The following is a 19,594-nucleotide window of genomic DNA, read 5'->3' as shown; positions in this document are numbered from 1 at the left end:
CCGCAGCTCATGAGCTTGTTACGATACAACTTCCTGCTAAGACGTCACTTCCTGGCTGAGCAGAGTATCACAAGCCATGTTGGTCATTACAAGAGATATGCAGGTACTGTGCACTGCAACAGAACGGGGCTCATTCTCAGGATGCGCTTTCTTTTTTTTTGCAGTACGGAACACTGCCGGAACCTTCCAGTACCTTGGAAAAAAAGGAAAACAACAAAAATGAAACCTGGAAGAAGCAGAAGAACTTAAGGATATAGATATCGTACTCATTTTTATAAACCTGTATTCTACCGCCAATGTCAACAATCCACTAGAGCATATAATAATAATATTCAGCGTTTAAAAACCACTCATACTGATATACTATATAAAAGGTTTGAGAAATAAACTTTAGAAGTATTTCATAATACGGTAATCCCCCCCCCCCTTACACCGCTCAGTGGAATGATCCGTTTCCATGGAAACAAGGACCGCCATTTTCAAACCTCCGCTCGGGGGCATACATTTTGTAGGGATGCCGTGTAAAGTGCCTTCAAATAAATGTTATCAATAACTATCAGTTTTATGAAGGCGTTTTATTACATTCTGATAAAATGCCATTTATTTTAGATAATACCAAAACATAAATTAATTTATTATAAAAAAAAAAACTATCAGAAAAATATAATCAATAAAATAAAATAGACATAAAAAATAAATGTCTATAATACAGAGGTATTTTGCAGCACTAGGAGTAAATTAAGAGTAAAAATGATAAAACAACAATAAGCCACAAATAAATATTCAAGGCTTTGTATAAAGATAGAGTCTTTACAGCTTTCTTGTTTCGCTATCCATCCAGTGTTTTTCAAATAAAGTTCCTTTTTCTATACTAAGTCCATGCATTCTTGGGCTTTTCTTTAGATGTTTACATTTATGGATAAAGTATTATATTAAAGTATTAAAAGCAAAGTTGTAATTTGTCCTCAGTTGTACTGTAAGTTGGACTGTACCTTAATATATAATTTGCACATTGCCTCTATTGCACAATACTGCATGTAAAAAAACCTTTATTCAGCAGAATACCTCATGTAAATATGACCAAGTGTGACGCTTACTGTGTATACATACATGTATACATACATACATACATACATACATATATACATACAATATTTATAATACCAGAAACCTTGTGACAAGATGTTGTGTTGTTATTAAAAAGATACAGCATCAGAAGCACTCTGCTTGCACAGCCGATGAAGGACTTTTGTCCGAAACATTGTTTCATTATACTGAACCTTTACCACCTCTATCATATTAAGACCACTGCTCTGTGTACCAGTCGTTTTACATTCATATTTCTTCTTCCATAATGTCATTCTGTATTACATGTATTATTCCTTCTAATATTTGTACCTTTATACTTTTATACATTATTTTAAATTGACTTTACTGAGAGCATACACATTAAAAATCTCACTCTACAAGGAACCTTTAAACTTCTTGAATCTTAAAAAAAAAAAACTTTATTAAACATCTTCATTAACAAACAGGCATTATCACTGTCGAGCAGAACAACAATAAATCCAAGCAGCATACTTTAACAAGAAGGAAAAAACCCCAGCACAAATGATAAATACCTAAATATGGCAAAAGAAAACTATAATAAAAAATAAACTGAGTTTAAGGGGGTTAATCAAGGTATATCACAAGTAATTCTGAGAGTCTTAAGGCACTCTTCTTTTTCAGTTGTTTTAAGGATTGAAAGAAAATTCTAGGTTCTTGAACATTTTTTTTTATTCAAGAAACATTACACACTTTCGTTCAATTGTGAATATTAAACATTATACAGTTAAGTATGTATAAACCACTTATAAAACATTAAAGGGACAAAAAAAAAACATGCCATGGGAAGTTAATATTAGGTATATAAAGAACAAAATTAGAATACAACCGGATATATATATATATATATATATATATATATATATATATATATATATATATATATATATATAATTTTAATACTTTGTAAAGCTCACAAACTTTTATGGTCTTTATAGCGTTCTTATTCAAAGAGTCTCTAATATTGTCCATGTGAAGCCTCCCTTCAGTCAACAAAACCATAAGAGTCGAGTTTCTTATTAGTAAACTTACTTTTATGAATGTGAAATGTGAATGAATCAATTAAATGAAAGCACTTTTCATTTCTTTATTAGTTCATGAGTTCACGGCTAGTTTGAATATTTAAGCAGGCGTTTATCACGGCTGCCTAAAACGGGTCCTGAGGACGCAGAATGACACGAGCTCTGGATACCCCCCCCCCCCTTCTCCCTCATCCCTCATCCCTCCCCCCTCCCCCGCACCAAACGCGGCAATTTTTTAAGATGGGCGGATCTTGCGCATGCGCACTAGCTGCAGTTTTGTTTGAGGGGAGTTCTCGTAGTCAGAGAAGTGAATTTTGCCCGGAAAGGCAAGAAGCGAGCGAGCGAGCGAGAGAGAGAGAGAGGAGCACACAGCACGCCTACAGCGGTTTAATCAAACTTATGAGCGGTTTATCTGATACCAAACACCTCCTGGATGCTTAATGCGTCGCTTTTACAATGTTAGGACATTATCCAAACGCGGAAAAATCGCAGCTGGTGAGCTATGTGGAGGATTACCTGGAGTGTGTCGAGTCGCTTCCTCTGGACATTCAGAGAAATGTTTCACTTCTGCGGGAAATCGACACCAAATATCAAGGTTTGTCATGTTAAACCATCTCTGAGTCCATGTTGTAAATACTGTGCTTGTGTTTTGGATATCCAGTTCCCTCTCTGATCTGATCTGATCCGATCCGATCTGATCCGATCTGTTTTCTCTTTCAGACAGGTCCAGTGTTATTAACTATAAACACACCAGTGTTGTTCTTCTCCATCATCATCATCATTCAAAATACGTTTATAATAACATCCTCACTTTTCATATTAATCACTGTTCAGCCCCTCTCTCTCTCTCTCTCTCTCTCTCTCTCTCTCTCTCTCTCTCTCTCCACCCGCCTTCAGCCATTTTGCTCATCACTCCTCCACTCTGTCTGCTTTTATGCTTTAATTCCAATTTGAATGAAACAACTCTTTTTCTTTTTTAAAACAACCCCCTCACTGTTTCCCCTCCTTCAGATATCACTCCATTTTGTTCCTCTTCATCTCCATCTCTCCCTACAGGCTGCTGGATAAAGTGCAGGAGTGTAGTGTAGGACTCTTTTATTTAGTATGTAAAGTAGGTTCTGATCCTAATCCTGATAAATCACCTCCAGGCCGTGTTTTGCATTGCGTTCCAGCTCCCCACACACACACACACACACACACACACACACACACACACACACACACACACACACACACACGTGTGCGCACACACACCTGAGCAGGTAATATATTGCAAATGCACTACAGGTGTGCTGTCTGCTAAACACTGTTCGTCATCGTGGTGTACCGTAAATAAGGGAGTCGTGTGAGTACTTCAAAGTCACTTGGTTACCGTGACGACAAATGTTAAAACGATGACGTCCTGTGACCGGAGCGGTGAAATATCGATATTGTGTATGCTACGCGTAGCGTGTGTAGTGTAGTATGACATCACAAGTTTTCTGTGCTCTAACACGCATCGTTTCCGATCTAGTGACCTCAGTCTAGGGATTTCGTGTCGTACCGAGACGCAGGTTACGATGTGTCTGCGATGTTGCGCATCAGTCAGGCGACTCCTGATTGGGGGGCGAGGAGGTGTGTTCGGTCGCGTCCCCGGAAACGTTGTGACATGATGAGACGTCGTGGTTCTAGAAACGGTTTCGGAGTAGTCTTGTTCCAAATACATCTCAAATTTCAACTGGTCTCAGTTTGCAGTCCGCTTTACTTTGATGATCGATCGTGTACAAGTCCAGATCGCTGTCACTTCCTGTCGTCGCCTAGCATCACCTGATATCAGAGTAAATAGGCACGGTGGCAGACTGATAATAGCCGGACCGTCTAATAATCACTGGGTGTTTGACTGGTTCTGGTTAATAAAGTTTGATTAGTTCAATAGTTAACGGTCATTGTGTGCCTGAGGGACCTTTCTAAAACGACTTGCAGGTGAGTGAGTGAGGTTTAGACATACAGTTTGGCTAAAAATCCAACACGGTGTAGACGTGTTTAATGTCATAAATCTTTAGTTTACATTGGAGCTGTGATGTGGATCTAGTGAAGAAGTAATGGAAGTCTGAAATCGTACGAACGCTCCGATCGGTCCGAGCTGAAATCGTACGAACGCTCCGATCGGTCCGAGCTGAAATCGTACGAACGCTCCGATCGGTCCGATCTGAAATCGTACGAACGCTCCGGTCGGTCCGAGCTGAAATCGTACGAACGCTCCGATTGATTAAGTTAAGATGCTCTGAATGCAGATATTCCAAACTAATATCGCCTGAACGCAATTTACGAACACTCCAATTGGTCCAAACTAAACCCATCTGAACGCACTGATGGGTCCAGATTAAATTAGTCCTAAAATCATCAGAAAGTCCGAGTTAGATTAATCTGAACGCACTGATTGTTTAGTAAATAAATGACCTGGGAGATTCAGGGTCAGGGCGACGGTTTCTAGCTTCAAACCTGTCTTGGTTGACTGACCACATCTGGGGTAAAAGGAAATTGTGTGGGTTAGTTTCTGTAAAAGTTTGGTTTAAAGTCAGTTCTGGAATTTGAACTCTCAAACGTTTGGCCACAAACACAGACCCCTCACCTCTGAACTTCCTGTTTGTGTTTTTCCTCTCAGAGATCTTAAAGGAGGTAGACGAGGTGTTTGAGAAGTATAAGAAAGAGGCGGATGGAGCTCAGAGGAAGCGTCTCCAGATACAGCTGCAGCGTGCCCTCATCAGCAGCCAGGAGCTCGGCGACGAGAAGATCCACGTGGTCACGCAGATGATGGAGGTGGTGGAGAACCGCTCGCGCCAGATGGAGGCTCACTCGCCCTGCTTCCTGGACCCCAGCGATGCTGAAAGACCGGCCGAAAAATCTCGTCACGAGACGGGAAGCGCCGCCGCCACTGCTAACACTGTAACGGAGCGTGCGTCATCACGCAGGCCTCGCCGCCATCGCAACAGCGAGAGCCGTGACTCGTGTTACAGCGCTAACGGCGCTAACGGAGTTCTGGAGGACCCGAGCGACGAACCTGCGGCTCAGCCGCCCCGCGAGAAAAAGTCCAAATCGGCTAAGAAGAAGAAGCGCTCGAAAACCAAGTCAGAACGTGAAGTTTCTCCCACCGTGGAGTTCAACATCGACCCCAACGAGCCGACGTACTGCCTATGCGAGCAGGTTTCGTACGGAGAGATGATCGGCTGCGATAACGAGCAGTGCCCCATCGAGTGGTTCCACTTCTCCTGCGTCGGACTCACCTACAAACCCAAGGGCAAGTGGTATTGTCCAAAGTGCCGAGGAGACAGTGAAAAGACCATGGACAAAAGCACAGAGAGGCCTAAGAAGGACCGCCGGTCGAGGTAGTGCCTCAGAAACGAGTCACGTGTACGCAAGAGCGAGACGTCGAGCCTGAGCCACGCTTACGGAACGTTCCAGACTGTTTGAGCTCCACAGATTCACGCCGATCTTCCTCACAGACTAAACACGTCGTGCTTTAGTTTTCAACTTCAGTTTGTGTATTTACTCAGTAACGCTCTCAGCTCACCCATCGGTCCGAGTTCAAATCATCGCAACGTGCCGATCGGTCCGACTTAAAATCGTCCTAAAGCGGTGATTGGTTGGTGAATGAGTGACCTGCTGAACAGCTCCTGGTTTTGACTCGGAGTGGATCTGTGGCGCAAAACGAAGGCCGTGTTCCAGTTCAGACAGTGACACTCCCTCGTCCACTTCCCCTCAGCACTTGTCCTGGAGTAAACCCCGTCTGCCGTCTTCCTGAGGGATGTTCGGTGTCGTTAACACCATCGGTGCGAACAGACGTGCGAGTCAGCGTCGCTACGTACATCCCAGAATGCGCTGCGGTCTGATGTTGTTTCCTTTTAAAGCGCATTAAAACACGTCATATTTCAACACTAACATCTGTCCAGACTGCGCTTTATTCCTTATTTGCTTCTCATGAAGTCACCTTGAAGGAAATGAAAATTGGGAAGCTGATGAGGGAATGCGGGACCGGGAACGCGGGACCGGGAACGCAGGACCGGGAACGCAGGACCAGGAAACGAGCTGTGAAAAGACTCGCGGAACTGCCGTCAGTGTTTATAAGATATTGAAAAGAACTTTTTTTTTTTCAGACTTTATTTTTTCATTTTAGCGTCAGTTGTGTTGTGAAAAACGGCGATTCTAAAAACACGTACAGGATTTGACGATCATCACGTCCCTGTTTTACTTTCGATTTCCTTTAACGCCAAGATGGAGAATTTCAAAATGTCTTCCAGTGTGAGAGAACAGTTCTGTGTTTCTGTTGGTTTGTTGAGTCTGGTGTAAAGTTTTATTTTGCTTCTAGGTTTACTTTTTTTTTTTTTTTTTTTTTTTTAAATAAAAAAAAAAAGTTTTGTGTATTTAAATAAACCTGTGCTTTCCATCTCTGTGTGTGTGTGTGTGTTTGTGTGTGTGAGAGACAGACAGACAGACGTCACGTTCTCAGACGTCTCACAGTTTGGTGACCTTTTCATACCAAGTTCTGAAATCTTTAATCACAGTGACGCTAAATCTGCGAACGCGTCTGAGATCCGAGACAAATGTTTTTTTTTTTTTATTGTCACATACGGATTTGACTTCGATATCTCCGTTAAACGTCTCGAGGGGCGGGAACTGATTCGGTAACGGAAACTTATAGGGATGGTGTGTTGGAAGTCGGAGTGCTCGACTGATTTATACAAGAACCGATAGCATTTATGATACGCCAGGCCACGCCCTCGTCCGATCTGAACAACCCTGACTGACGGCGTCGACGAGCAGTGAAGAGTTTTTTAATGAGTCTTTTTTTTTTTCAGCTGTGGAGGATTTCTCACCTCTGCCTTCTCACTCAAGCTGACCGAGACGGAGAGACTCGGCGGTCCGTCCAGGAAACTCCGCAATATTCGGGAGAGCTCGCAATTTTTCAGAAGTACCGCAGATTTGTTGCGAGACGCGTCGTAACGTCACCACAACGCACGTTCGGCCGATGCCTTGAGTCAGGATCGTCGCTGCGAGACATCCGACACGTCTGAGTGGTAGATAAGATGCTATTGCCGTCTCTTACTGACAGAGACGGCGTATGAAGATGGAAGTCTCCGTCAGTCTGAGGTAGCGACGTTCCGGCACGCCTCGAGTCGGGAAAAATCTCAAAACCGCCAGCTCACCCAAACTCCGCCATCTTCCAAAGTAACAAACTCTAAATTGCTACTATAGAGCAAGACACACCCCTGGGGCGGGGCATATACATTCTCGAGCACATTTAATCGGACGAATGGAAGACCAGTACAGGATGATTCAATTTTGAAAAAACTAACCTTTAATCCTTTTCATGAAGTGATGAAGTATAAAATTAAAATCTCCAACGATGTGTATTTTTCTTTTCTTCTACAACACTGTCGTATTGGTGTAACACTACGGTACAAAAAGCCCCGGAACACCGATTTTGATTTGAGGAATTCTTTACATTTGCTTTAAGGAGTTACAGCTAATGAAATGCTAAAGGAACTATTAGTGTTGAGGTCTCACTCATGGCAAAATAAGAATAAAGTTGGGTAAGTTATCTTACACACACACTTAAAGAGACCGCGACATGCTTATGATTTCTAAACTCTTTTTAAAAAATGCTCTACTGGGTTCATGACCAAACAAACAAAAAAGTTGTAAGCCTTTTAATTCAATAATAAAAATAAACAAACCCGCTGAGCTTGTGATTCTATAATTTGTCCTTTTGTGTAATGTGTACTTTGATTAGACAGTGTGTGATTAGATTAGTCTATCAGCCTGAATCTACAGTCTGGGTGAGAAAGAATTCAGCCCCAGCCTCGCTTCTCCTTCTGTTTCTTCACACCTTTCACACAAAATAACCCAAAAAGTCGTGTTTAACAGTAAATAATCTGATGCAGATGTCAAACATGAAACCTTAACACTGATGTATATTTTTATTTTATTTTTGAAAGACAGGACACTTTAGCCTTGCTAGCATGTTTCCACACACCGCTGCTGGTGATGTAGGGAAGCGGCCTGCAGGGGGCAGTAATTAGCCAGGGTTTACTGCTCACTCAGCTGTGCAGACAGTACAGTAGTGTCTGTGTGTTCACTCCGAATCAAGATTTCACATTTGTGTTTCTAAATATTATTTTTTATAAAGTAATTTATAAGGTGCTAATCTTCATCTGCGTTCTGTTTGAAACGTTTTCATTTCAAAAACATTACATTAATTGGCACCCTGTCCAGGGTGTACCCCGCCATGTGCCCGATGCTTCCTGGGATAGGCTCCAGGTTCCCCGTGACCCTGAAGAAGCATAAGCGGTATAGAAGATGGATGGATGGATAGTTACATTAAACGTTGTGGCATGTCCAAACTTGCAGGATGTACATTTCCAAAAATCCTTTTTGATTAAAAAAAGAATTCTGCTGTTTTAAGCCACGTTGGATAAAAAAAGAAGCCCACGGATATAAAAGACATATAAAGCAGACAAGAACATCATGAGCAAACTGATCATGAATCCCTCGTTCTTTGTTAAATGGTGCTGCCATGGCATGGTTTGAAAAATTGAATACATGTTTACTTTGTAAATTGCTTTAAAACCCCATGATAACGTGTTAAGAGTGTACTTTTACAGTTCAGCACTGATGCAGACAGTTTTCTGTGAGGTGATAATTTACTTGGAGTCTTTCATGTGACAGGCGCAGGGTGTCGTGTTCACTCAGAGGATCTTAAAAAAAAACAACAGTGTCGCTTTCACATCACTGAAGATCTTTAGCTCACAGTCCACTGATCACACGCCTTTCCCAAAAACAGTGCTGTTATTAAAATCCTCCTGAAACGATCACATTCCCATAAACAGGAACTGGGTTTCAGTGCACTTCCCTTTTCACAAGTCTTTAATCTGGAATATCAAAGATATGAGACAAAACATATGATAAACCACTCATTCTCAGTTTACTTTGAAGAATAGTTGCTGACTAGAAATTCTTAATAATTAAATATATCATTAAAGAATTATGTAAGATCGCAATGCGATATCATGTAGATTTCCTAACTGCTGGTTTAATATCAGAATTTGATTTCAGCTTTAAATGGAAAAAGTTTAAGATAACCAGAAAAGTGCCAGGAATTTCCCTTCAGACAAACGTTCAGTATTTTAAGTGAAATAAGGTTTGTGATATTACAACCAAGAGGTCTTCGTTTTAATCTTGTTTTAATGAAGTATTTAACCTCGCTAATCAAAGGATAACACGGTTCATTTAAAATAAAATGTTTCTGCAATGTTAAAGTTTTTTTTGTTTCTATTTTAAGTATGGTTATTAAAAAAAACAAAACTGAATGATTGTTTTCTTTTTCTCTTTTTTATTTGTTCTTTTATAAAGCATTTTTACTTTTTTAAAAAACATACATATACAAGATTTAAATGTAATAATGTAATCATCTAATATGTAATTCATTCAAGTGTAGGTGTAAGAGTAAGTGTCAGTGTAGGTGTAGATGTAGGTGTAGGTGTAGCTGTAAGTGTAGATCTAGGTGTAGGTGTAAATATAAGTGTAGGTGTAGGAGTAGGTGTAGGTGTAGCTGTATGTGTAAGTGTAAGTATAAGTGTAAGTGTAAGTGTAAGTATAGATGTAGGTGTAGGTGTAAGTATAAGTGTAGGTGTAGGTGTAAGTGTAGGTGTAATTATAAGTGTAGGTGTAGGAGTAGGTGTAGGTGTAGGTGTAAGTGTAGGTGTAAGTGTAGGTGTAGGAGTAGGTGTAGGTGTAAGTGTAGCTGTAGGTGTGAGTGTAGGTGTGAGTGTAAGTGTAGGTGTAGGTGTAAGTGTAGGTGTAAGTGTAGGTGTAGGAGTATTTGTAGGTGTAAGTGTAGGTGTAAGTGTAGGTGTAAGTGTAGGTGTAGGTGTGAGTGTAGGTGTAAGTGTAGGTGTAGGTGTGAGTGTAAGTGTAGGTGTAAGTGTAGGTGTAGGTGTAAGTGTAGGTGTAAGTGTAAGTGTAGGTGTAAGTGTAGGTGTAAGTGTAGGTGTAGGTGTAAGTGTAGGTGTAAGTGTAGCTGTAGGTGTGAGTGTAGGTGTAAGTGTAGGTGTAGGAGTAGGTGTAAGTGTAGGTGTAGGTGTGAGTGTAAGTGTAGGTGTAAGTGTAAGTGTAGGTGTAAGTGTAGGTGTAAGTGTAGGTGTAGGTGTAAGTGTAGGTGTAAGTGTAGGTGTGAGTGTGAGTGTAGGTGTAAGTATAAGTGTAGGTGTAGGAGTAGGTGTAGGTGTAAGTGTAGGTGTAAGTGTAGGTGTAGGAGTAGGTGTAGGTGTAAGTGTAGCTGTAGGTGTGAGTGTAGGTGTAAGTATAAGTGTAGGTGTAGGTGTAAGTGTAGGTGTAATTATAAGTGTAGGTGTAGGAGTAGGTGTAGGTGTAGGTGTAAGTGTAGGTGTAAGTGTAGGTGTAGGAGTAGGTGTAGGTGTAAGTGTAGCTGTAGGTGTGAGTGTAGGTGTGAGTGTAAGTGTAGGTGTAGGTGTAAGTGTAGGTGTAAGTGTAGGTGTAGGTGTAAGTGTAGGAGTATTTGTAGGTGTAAGTGTAGGTGTAAGTGTAGGTGTAAGTGTAGGTGTAGGTGTGAGTGTAGGTGTAAGTGTAGGTGTAGGTGTGAGTGTAAGTGTAGGTGTAAGTGTAGGTGTAGGTGTAAGTGTAGGTGTAAGTGTAAGTGTAGGTGTAAGTGTAGGTGTAAGTGTAGGTGTAGGTGTAAGTGTAGCTGTAGGTGTGAGTGTAGGTGTAAGTGTAGGTGTAGGAGTAGGTGTAAGTGTAGGTGTAGGTGTGAGTGTAAGTGTAGGTGTAAGTGTAGGTGTAGGTGTAAGTGTAGGTGTAAGTGTAGGTGTAGGTGTAAGTGTAGGTGTAAGTGTAGGTGTGAGTGTGAGTGTAGGTGTAAGTATAAGTGTAGGTGTAGGAGTAGGTGTAGGTGTAGGTGTAAGTATAAGTGTAGGTGTAGGAGTAGGTGTAGGTGTAAGTGTAGGTGTAGGTGTGAGTGTAAGTGTAAGTGTAGGTGTAGGTGTGAGTGTAAGTGTAGGTGTAGGTGTAGGTGTAAGTGTAGGTGTGAGTGTGAGTGTAGGTGTAAGTATAAGTGTAGGTGTAGGTGTAGGTGTAGGTGTAAGTATAAGTGTAGGTGTAGGAGTAGGTGTAGGTGTAAGTGTAGGTGTAGGTGTAAGTGTAGGTGTAAGTGTAGGTGTAAGTATAAGTGTAGGTGTAGGAGTAGGTGTAGGTGTAGGTGTAAGTGTAGGTGTAGGTGTAAGTGTAGGTGTGAGTGTAGGTGTAATTGTAAGTGTAGCTGTAGGTGTGAGTGTAGGTGTAAGTATAAGTGTGGGTGTAGGAGTAGGTGTAGGTGTAGGTGTAAGTGTAGGTGTAAGTATAAGTGTAGGTGTAGGAGTAGGTGTAGGTGTAAGTGTAAGTGTAGGTGTAGGTGTGAGTGTAGGTGTAATTGTAAGTGTAGCTGTAGGTGTGAGTGTAGGTGTAAGTGTAGGTGTAGGAGTAGGTGTAGGTGTAAGTGTAGGTGTAGGTGTAGGTGTAGGTGTGAGTGTAGGTGTAAGTGTAGGTGTAGGTGTGAGTGTAGGTGTAATTGTAAGTGTAGCTGTAGGTGTAAGTGTAAGTGTAGGTGTAAGTGTAGGTGTAAGTATAAGTGTAGGTGTAGGTGTAAGTGTAGGTGTAGGAGTAGGTGTAGGTGTAGCTGTAGGTGTAAGTGTAAGTGTAGGTGTAAGTATAAGTGTAGCTGTAGGTGTGAGTGTAGGTGTAGGTGTGAGTGTAGGTGTAGGTGTGAGTGTAGGTGTAAGTATAAGTGTACGTGTAGGTGTAAGTGTAGGTGTAAGTGTAGGTGTAGGTGTAGGTGTAAGTGTAGGTGTGAGTGTAGGTGTAGGTGTGAGTGTAGGTGTAGGTGTGAGTGTAAGTATAAGTGTAGGTGTAAGTGTAGGTGTAAGTATAAGTGTAGGTGTAGGTGTAAGTGTAGGTGTAGGAGTAGGTGTAGGTGTGAGTGTAGGTGTAATTGTAAGTGTAGCTGTAGGTGTAAGTGTAAGTGTAGGTGTAGGTGTAGGTGTAAGTGTAGGTGTAGGAGTAGGTGTAGGTGTGAGTGTAGGTGTAATTGTAAGTGTAGCTGTAGGTGTAAGTGTAGGTGTGAGTGTAGGTGTAAGTATAAGTGTAGGTGTAGGTGTAGGTGTAGGTGTGAGTGTAGGTGTAATTGTAAGTGTAGCTGTAGGTGTAAGTGTAGGTGTAGGTGTAAGTATAAGTGTAGGTGTAGGTGTAGGAGTAGGTGTAGGTGTGAGTGTAGGTGTAATTGTAAGTGTAGCTGTAGGTGTAAGTGTAGGTGTAAGTGTAGGTGTAAGTATAAGTGTAGGTGTAGGTGTAGGTGTAAGTGTAGGTGTAGGAGTAGGTGTAGGTGTGAGTGTAGGTGTAATTGTAAGTGTAGCTGTAGGTGTAGATGTAAATGTAGGAGTATTTGTAGGTGTAAGTGTAGGTGTAAGTGTAGGTGTAAGTGTAGGTGTAGGTGTAAGTGTAGGTGTAGGAGTAGGTGTAGGTGTGAGTGTAGGTGTAATTGTAAGTGTAGCTGTAGGTGTGAGTGTAGGTGTAGATGTAAATGTAGGAGTATTTGTAGGTGTAAGTGTAGGTGTAAGTATAAGTGTAGGTGTAGGTGTAGCTGTAGGTGTAAGTGTAGGTGTAGGTGTAGGTGTAAGTGTAGGTGTAGGTGTAGGTGTAAGTGTAGGTGTAAGTGTAGGTGTAGGTGTGAGTGTAGGTGTAATTGTAAGTGTAGCTGTAGGTGTGAGTGTAGGTGTAAGTATAAGTGTAGGTGTAGATGTAAATGTAGGAGTAGGTGTAGGTGTAAGTGTAGGTGTGAGTGTAGGTGTAGGTGTAAGTGTAGATGTAAATGTAGGAGTATTTGTAGGTGTAAGTGTAGGTGTAAGTGTAGGTGTAAGTATAAGTGTAGGTGTAGGTGTAGCTGTAGGTGTAAGTGTAGGTGTAGGAGAAGGTGTAGGAGTAGGTGTAGGTGTAAGTGTAGGTGTAGGTGTGAGTGTAGGTGTAAGTATAAGTGTAGGTGTAGATGTAAATGTAGGAGTAGGTGTAGGTGTAAGTGTAGGTGTGAGTGTAGGTGTAGGTGTAAGTGTAGGTGTAAGTGTAGGTGTAGGTGTAGGTGTGAGTGTAGGTGTAAGTATAAGTGTAGGTGTAGATGTAAATGTAGGAGTAGGTGTAGGTGTAAGTGTAGGTGTAATTGTAAGTGTAGGTGTAGGTATAATTCATATAACCTTACATTCATATAACCTGCTTCAATTATGTTATTTGTCTTTATTTTCCTGTTTTAAATGTGACTTTATTTTCTATTATTATCCATTTAAGCTAATCAAGAAAGATGCATTAACTTTAGTTCATTAAAATGTCGCGATATCGCGGGACGTTAATCGTTGTAAATATCGCCATATCGTGCACGCGGTCAGCATCGTGCATCGCTGCGGTCCAGCCTGTAGGTGGAGTGACGGAAACATCTACACGCGCTCTCCTCCTGCTCCTCCTCCCCTTCACCCTCCCGGTCTCTCGCTCGCGCCTCTCCGCCACGCAAAAACTCTACCGTAGGGAGCGTCTGGAGTCTCGAGCTGCTGGGCACGTAGAGCGCGCGGCACCGGGAGACAGAAGAGAACAGATCAGCGCGTGCCTTTTCTGTCCATGCGACTTCAGAGAGGAATTATAAACCGCGCGCGCCCGCGTGTGTGTGAGTGTGTGTGTGTTAAAATTATTTTCAATCATTCTTTTTTTTTTTTTAATTAAAAAAAAAAACGAGGCAGAGTCTCCAGCGCGCGAACCTCCGTGAGGAGGAATGGAGGGAGGAGGGCGCGTGCCGGTGCATTTCATGAAAAGCTTGAAGATGAACGGATGAATTTTGCGTGCGCGTGATGAACACAACCCAGGGATGATTGACCTGTTTTCCGCCAGCGCATGTTTTCTGTTATTATTTTTATTATCGCATATTTACCGATTGTCCGTCTCGTCATGATCTGAGGCTCGGTGATGGACTGCATGGATTTACCGTGAACTCGGATCGTTCCTCAGATCGCATATGAGCCAGTGAGATGTGGCGGTGTGTTGCATGCGCAGTGAAGCTGCAGTGTGGAGTGTAGCCTTCATGGCCTTCCTGTGAGAAGCTGAGTGAGAAGGAGGAGATGGAGAAGTTCCTGCAGATCGCGCCTCACTCCCTGGCCATCGTGCTGAGCCGTGTAGGCTCGGACAACTCTCCCACGGTCACGGAGAAGCTCCAGCACCATCACACCGGATACGAGATCTTTGCTGACTTCAAAGCCGAGAACATGCAGCACTTCTGGAACAAGAAGGTGACGGACGCCATAGCGGAGACCTTCTTCCTGGGATGGATAGACGAGCACGTCCTGCTCATCCAGGGCAAGGAGGATCACTTGGAAGTGCTCAGGGAAGGATGGACGCGCAGGGCCCTCAAACCTCCACGAGGCTTCGAGATCAAGTGCATAGGTAAGTCTGGAGAAGCGGTGTGTATCGCCGGACTCTCTGGAACGTTTGATTGAACGTTCTCTTTTGGTTGGCTTTCACGTTTTCTCCACTTCCTCTTCACATCTCTCACGGTGATGAGCCGAAGCTTCTCGGATCTTCTTAAATCACATCGACGCCGTTTACAGCTAACTCAGGCGTGGTTTATTACATCATGCGTGAAACATGAAACGTGTCTAGTATCCAAAACGGCTTCTTTAGGACGGGTTTATGTTGTACGAATTTGACCGGAAAACAGTTCTTCGGTCGTGAGACGAGTTCCTCGGCCTTAGAAAGCATCATTTACTGGTGTCGTGACTATCGTTCTGTCAGTGTGAGAAATCTGTGCTTAAGATCGCGGAGTGTGAGCTCTGCTGCTACGAGGCTCGTCTAAAATCCACCAGTAGGAGGAAGTCGCGGCACCGCTACAAGTATGATAGCGGCGATGCGGAAATGTGAACGATGGACAGAGACAGATCTCACTTAGTGTTTTCGCGAGCCCTTTTCTGCATGAGCTGATTTCCAGATCATGCTGACGGATGACGTCAGCACCACGTAGTAAGAAGATCTTCTATAATCTCACAAAGCTAGCATAGCAACAGGTAGCCATGTTCTGATATCAAGATATCAAATGAACCAAAACTATCGCCACGATATCCCAATATCATCACGATCCAGCCTTGTCAAGAAGTTTACACCCAACGCGGCCTGTTTAAAAACGATGCACATTAAAGGACACCTTACAGATGCTGTCTTCCCAAACGGTTTACATCGCCTACCGAGGTGCCCTCCTTCCAAGGCGTAGTGTCGATGTTTCAGGATTAACATCTTGTTAAATGTCACATTACTGATAGTATTACTGATTAAGGAAGATTAGCTCACAGATTAGCATCACAAAGCAGCCTAAGGACCACATGAACTAGCCGAATTAGCTAGCTGAATATGTCCGTGTTGGGATTCTGGGTTCAAAATGGCCACCATGACAGTGTTCAGCTATGCAATGTGTATTTTAATTTATTTTTTTTATAGAGAACTGGATATGACCGGAACCACAGACATACGTTTATTAGAATTAGTAAACGGTTTAAGACTGCACTAATAGTGTACAGTACATTATTTTCTTACACCCTGAACTGTGGAGAGTAGATGATCTACAAGACCGGACTAGACTATATCAGAGCAGATCAGACCAGATCAGACCAGACTAGACCATATCAAAGCAGACATCAGATCGGACCAGTCTAGACTATTTCAGAGCAGTTAAGACCAGATCAGACAAGACTAGACCATATCAAAGCAGACATCAGATCAGACCAGTCTAGACTATATCAGAGCAGATAAGACCACATCAGATCAGACTAGGCCATATCAAAGCAGACATCAGATCGGCCCAGTCTAGACTATTTCAGAGCAGATAAGACCAGATCAGACAAGACTAGACCATATCAAAGCAGACATCAGATCAGACCAGTCTAGACTATATCAGAGCAGATAAGTCCAGATCAGATCAGACTAGACCATATCAAAGCAGACATCAGATCGGACCAGTCTAGACTATATCAGAGCACATAAGTCCAGATCAGACAAAGCAGACAGACTTGTCTAGATCAAAAGCAGACATCAGATCAGACCAGACTAGAACTTATCAAAGCAGATCAGACCAGCCTAGACTATATCAGCGCAGGTAAGATCAAATAAGACCAGACTAGACCATATCAAAGCAGACAACATCAGATCAGACCAGTCTAGACTATATCAGAGCAGTTCAGACATATGAAAGCAGACATCAGATTAAATCTCAGAGCAGATATGAGCAGATCATACCTGACAAGATTAGCGTAGACCAGATCAGACCAGAGAAGGCTGGACCAGTCCAGATCAGACCAGAAAAAGAATTGATCAGATGATATCAGATCAGACCAGAGCGGAACATTACAGGACAGAACAGAGCTGGCCCGGGCACCCCCGTCCATTTAAAAATGACTTACAGTGCATTCTGGGTAATGTGCACAGGCCCTTCATCACTATTAGGACGTCTCATTAGAAAGTATTCTATGTGTTCTAGTGCTCTTAGCTGGAAGTGAATTTGGGACAAAGCCGTTGTTGAGTGTTTCTGAAGGACAACATCACTGGACGTTTTGTCCCTCATCCCGGCATGACGAGTGATAAGTCTTCATTTGCGGAATTTCCAGCGCAGGTGTGTGCGTGTGTGTGTGTGTGTGTGTGTGTGTGTGTGTGTGTGTAATGCCTATGAATGTGGAATACTTTTCAAGTCCTGCTGTGTTTCCTGCACTCATTAACACAAGGGACGCTTTGTATTTTAGCACCAAGATCATCACACACTCGCCTATAAAGCCTGTAAATTTATTTACAATTTATAAATTGCAAGAGGTTTCGATTCAGATGAGGTCAAACTCAGATTTCGATGCCACACATTAAAGTTGTTAATGAATAAACTATCGTAACTCTGTACTATTCCACCTAGACAGCTACAGAAATGACTGTAAAATATAGTAGAAGTAGCTTGCTAGCTTATCTGCTGATTAGCTCTGTATGAATAAACACTTAGCCAGAGCCTGGGCGATGACGTTGCAGAGACGTTACTGATGAAGACAAAGTGAGATCAGCTGGAGATTTTAAATCTGTGACTCTTTAGTGCTACTTGAGGATTTTATTTCTGCCAAATAGTTGCTTGGTGCCTGTGAACTTGCAGCACGTGGAATGTACAAAGTCAATAATCATTAACTCGGGTGTTTGTTTTCGGGGGAATTTAAATGGGTTTCATTTCCAGCGTGCATTTGTTTACATTTTTGGAATGAAAAATTAATGAATTTATTCTCACGCTGGGTTTTCAGAGATTTTTGTTTTCCTTTCGTTCTTTCTCGGTCAGTAATGGGTTTATGAGTCTACTGGACAAACAGAAGAGTTTAAAGGGTGAGAAACCGGCAAAATGGGAGTCGCATGAGCGATAAGGAGTGTACACACACTCTCTAACACACACACACACACACACACACACACCAGCGGTTTCTTTCTTTTTCAGGACATTCCAAATTGTTGTATTGGCTAGGCTCAATGTTTGTACAATGCCTCTGAGAGATTTTCCCTCTTTTCCCAGCTTGCTTTTGTCCCGTAGACAGCTCTCTGATCTTCATGTTGGTTTAACAACAGATGCAGTCTTCACAGGCGGACCCAAAGGCTCAAACCAAGACTAGACATTGCCAGCTATCAATTGTTTAAATAACCAGTCTAACAGGACACATCTGGGTAACAAGAAACACCTGTCAGTCACATTTCATATATTTTTGCGTGAGCTCAAGCGTCCTAAGTTCTAATTTCTAATGAGATCTGAAGTTTTGTTCCGTCATCTCATTCATCTTCTGATCTCCACACTTTGCCGTGCCATTTCGTTCCAATACTTTCGGAGGGAACTGTCACACCGTCACTGCCACTGTTGGGCCTCCGAGCACAGCGAGGCCCTTAAACCTCTTTGCTCTTGGGGCGCTGTATCATGGATAATAAAGCACTCCAACTGATCTGACTGATCTGATCTGATCTGATATTACCACAACTTCATAACAAGCTGGGATATGTGAAGAAAAAAAGAGAGAATTTTACTGTGCTGTAACGCATGTGTGACAAATAAAATCTTCTTCTTCTATATACGCGTTCACACGTGTGCATGTGTAAATATGTGTATTGTTCAGCAGGAAGCTAACATTATAGCTAACTTATTAGCAGCATTAACTGTGTATATGTAATGTGGAGTAAAGGTCAACTAGCAGGCTGTATGAAAGTTTGAAAAGTGTGTGTGTGTGTGTGTGTGTGTGTGTGTGTGTGTGTGTGTGTGTGTGTGTGGTTCTCAGCTAAAGCTCAGGTCAGTGGTTAGTTATAAATGAGGGGATTTGTTTAATCATTACTCATGCTTATAGCTCATTACACTTAGATCTTTAAATATAAGTCATCTAGATTTTCTAGGTTAGTAAATACTTTTTTATCGTTTTGGATTTGAGACGCAGCTCATGACGATAATCAAGACGACGGCAGAAGGTTTTAAAGAGAGACCGAGAGCGTCAGTGTGTTTAACGTCGCCGTGCGTGAAATCGCTAAGCGTTTTGGCTCTGAGATGTCGTCTAGTGGATGATTTTAATCCTCCAGATGTGCAGTAAATACGCCAGGTGTCAAGTATAAACCGGCGTTAACTGGAGGACCGGGCCCGCACTAGCGGTTGCACAAAGTAATCCGGCGGTGGAAAAACCCTGCGAGGCAGAAGGTGAAGAAAGCAGCTGGACGTACGTTGTTAGTCTGAAGATACTTCAGATTCGATGAAACCAATTCCCCTATAAAACTTTCTTCCGCTTTAAAGCGTGAAGTAGCGTTGTGTCCGAGTCCAACCCTGTCGAGTCCGAGTCGAGACCAAGTCCTTAACCGATAGAGTCTTTCGACTTGAAGAGTGTGTTTTGCGCGGTCTTTCGCGGTGATGTTTGGTGGAAATCGAGACCTTTTAGCTGTACTCGTGTTCGACACGCGGGACTCGAAGAGGGCTGAGTCTGAAGACGTCACATGACACGTCTTGGCCCAGATCTGCAGCGCTTCCTTGATGTTGTGTTCATTTCTGCGATAGCGAAATCACGGAATCCTGGAGGGACTGATCGGCCGTGTTGTCTGAGCTGGTAGTGTAACACCACACACAGTCGGACACGGTTTGTTTACGTTTCATTGCTGCACAAACGAAACAGCCTTAAAACAGCGCTGTCCTGAAACAGCTCTTGGGATTACGTCATCGTCGATTAAGTCATCGTCTTCTTTCAAAGTGAAATGACGACACTGTCTAACAAAACCCATGTGATTTCTACGTCAGATTTATAGTAATCATAACGAGGGAGAGGGATTTTTAGTTGCGTTTGATGTTTGAGGATGGTGGAGGATGTAGGAGGATGCGCAGGGGT

General features: G+C 42.5%; 2 protein-coding genes across 2 annotated transcripts in view; both read left to right on the top strand.

The window, feature by feature from the left end:
* The first annotated feature begins 2,415 nt into the window (after nucleotides 1–2,415).
* On the top strand, nucleotides 2,416–6,521 carry ing2 (inhibitor of growth family, member 2). Its single transcript, XM_017465061.3, has 2 exons — nucleotides 2,416–2,724; nucleotides 4,774–6,521. The coding sequence occupies exons 1-2, from the start codon at nucleotides 2,586–2,588 to the stop codon at nucleotides 5,496–5,498; spliced, it is 864 nt and encodes a 287-aa protein (XP_017320550.1). The 5' UTR covers nucleotides 2,416–2,585; the 3' UTR covers nucleotides 5,499–6,521.
* A 6,812-nt stretch (nucleotides 6,522–13,333) lies between these two features.
* Nucleotides 13,334–19,594, top strand: part of LOC128632753 (storkhead-box protein 1-like) — a 7,911-nt gene continuing 1,650 nt past the window's right edge. The window contains exons 1-2 of the mRNA XM_053679913.1: nucleotides 13,334–14,630; nucleotides 17,764–19,594. The exon at nucleotides 17,764–19,594 is cut by the window's right edge and continues 1,650 nt beyond it. Of these exons, the coding sequence (XP_053535888.1) occupies nucleotides 14,309–14,630; nucleotides 17,764–17,810 (369 nt within the window). The 5' untranslated portion in view covers nucleotides 13,334–14,308 and the 3' untranslated portion in view covers nucleotides 17,811–19,594. The remainder of the gene's footprint in view (nucleotides 14,631–17,763) is intronic.

The sequence above is a fragment of the Ictalurus punctatus genome, chromosome 3 (assembly GCF_001660625.3).
Source record: "Ictalurus punctatus breed USDA103 chromosome 3, Coco_2.0, whole genome shotgun sequence".
Classification (NCBI taxonomy): Eukaryota; Metazoa; Chordata; class Actinopteri; order Siluriformes; family Ictaluridae; genus Ictalurus; species Ictalurus punctatus.
Note: the sequence above shows the minus strand (reverse complement) of the source record. Positions and strands in the feature narration are given on the sequence as shown.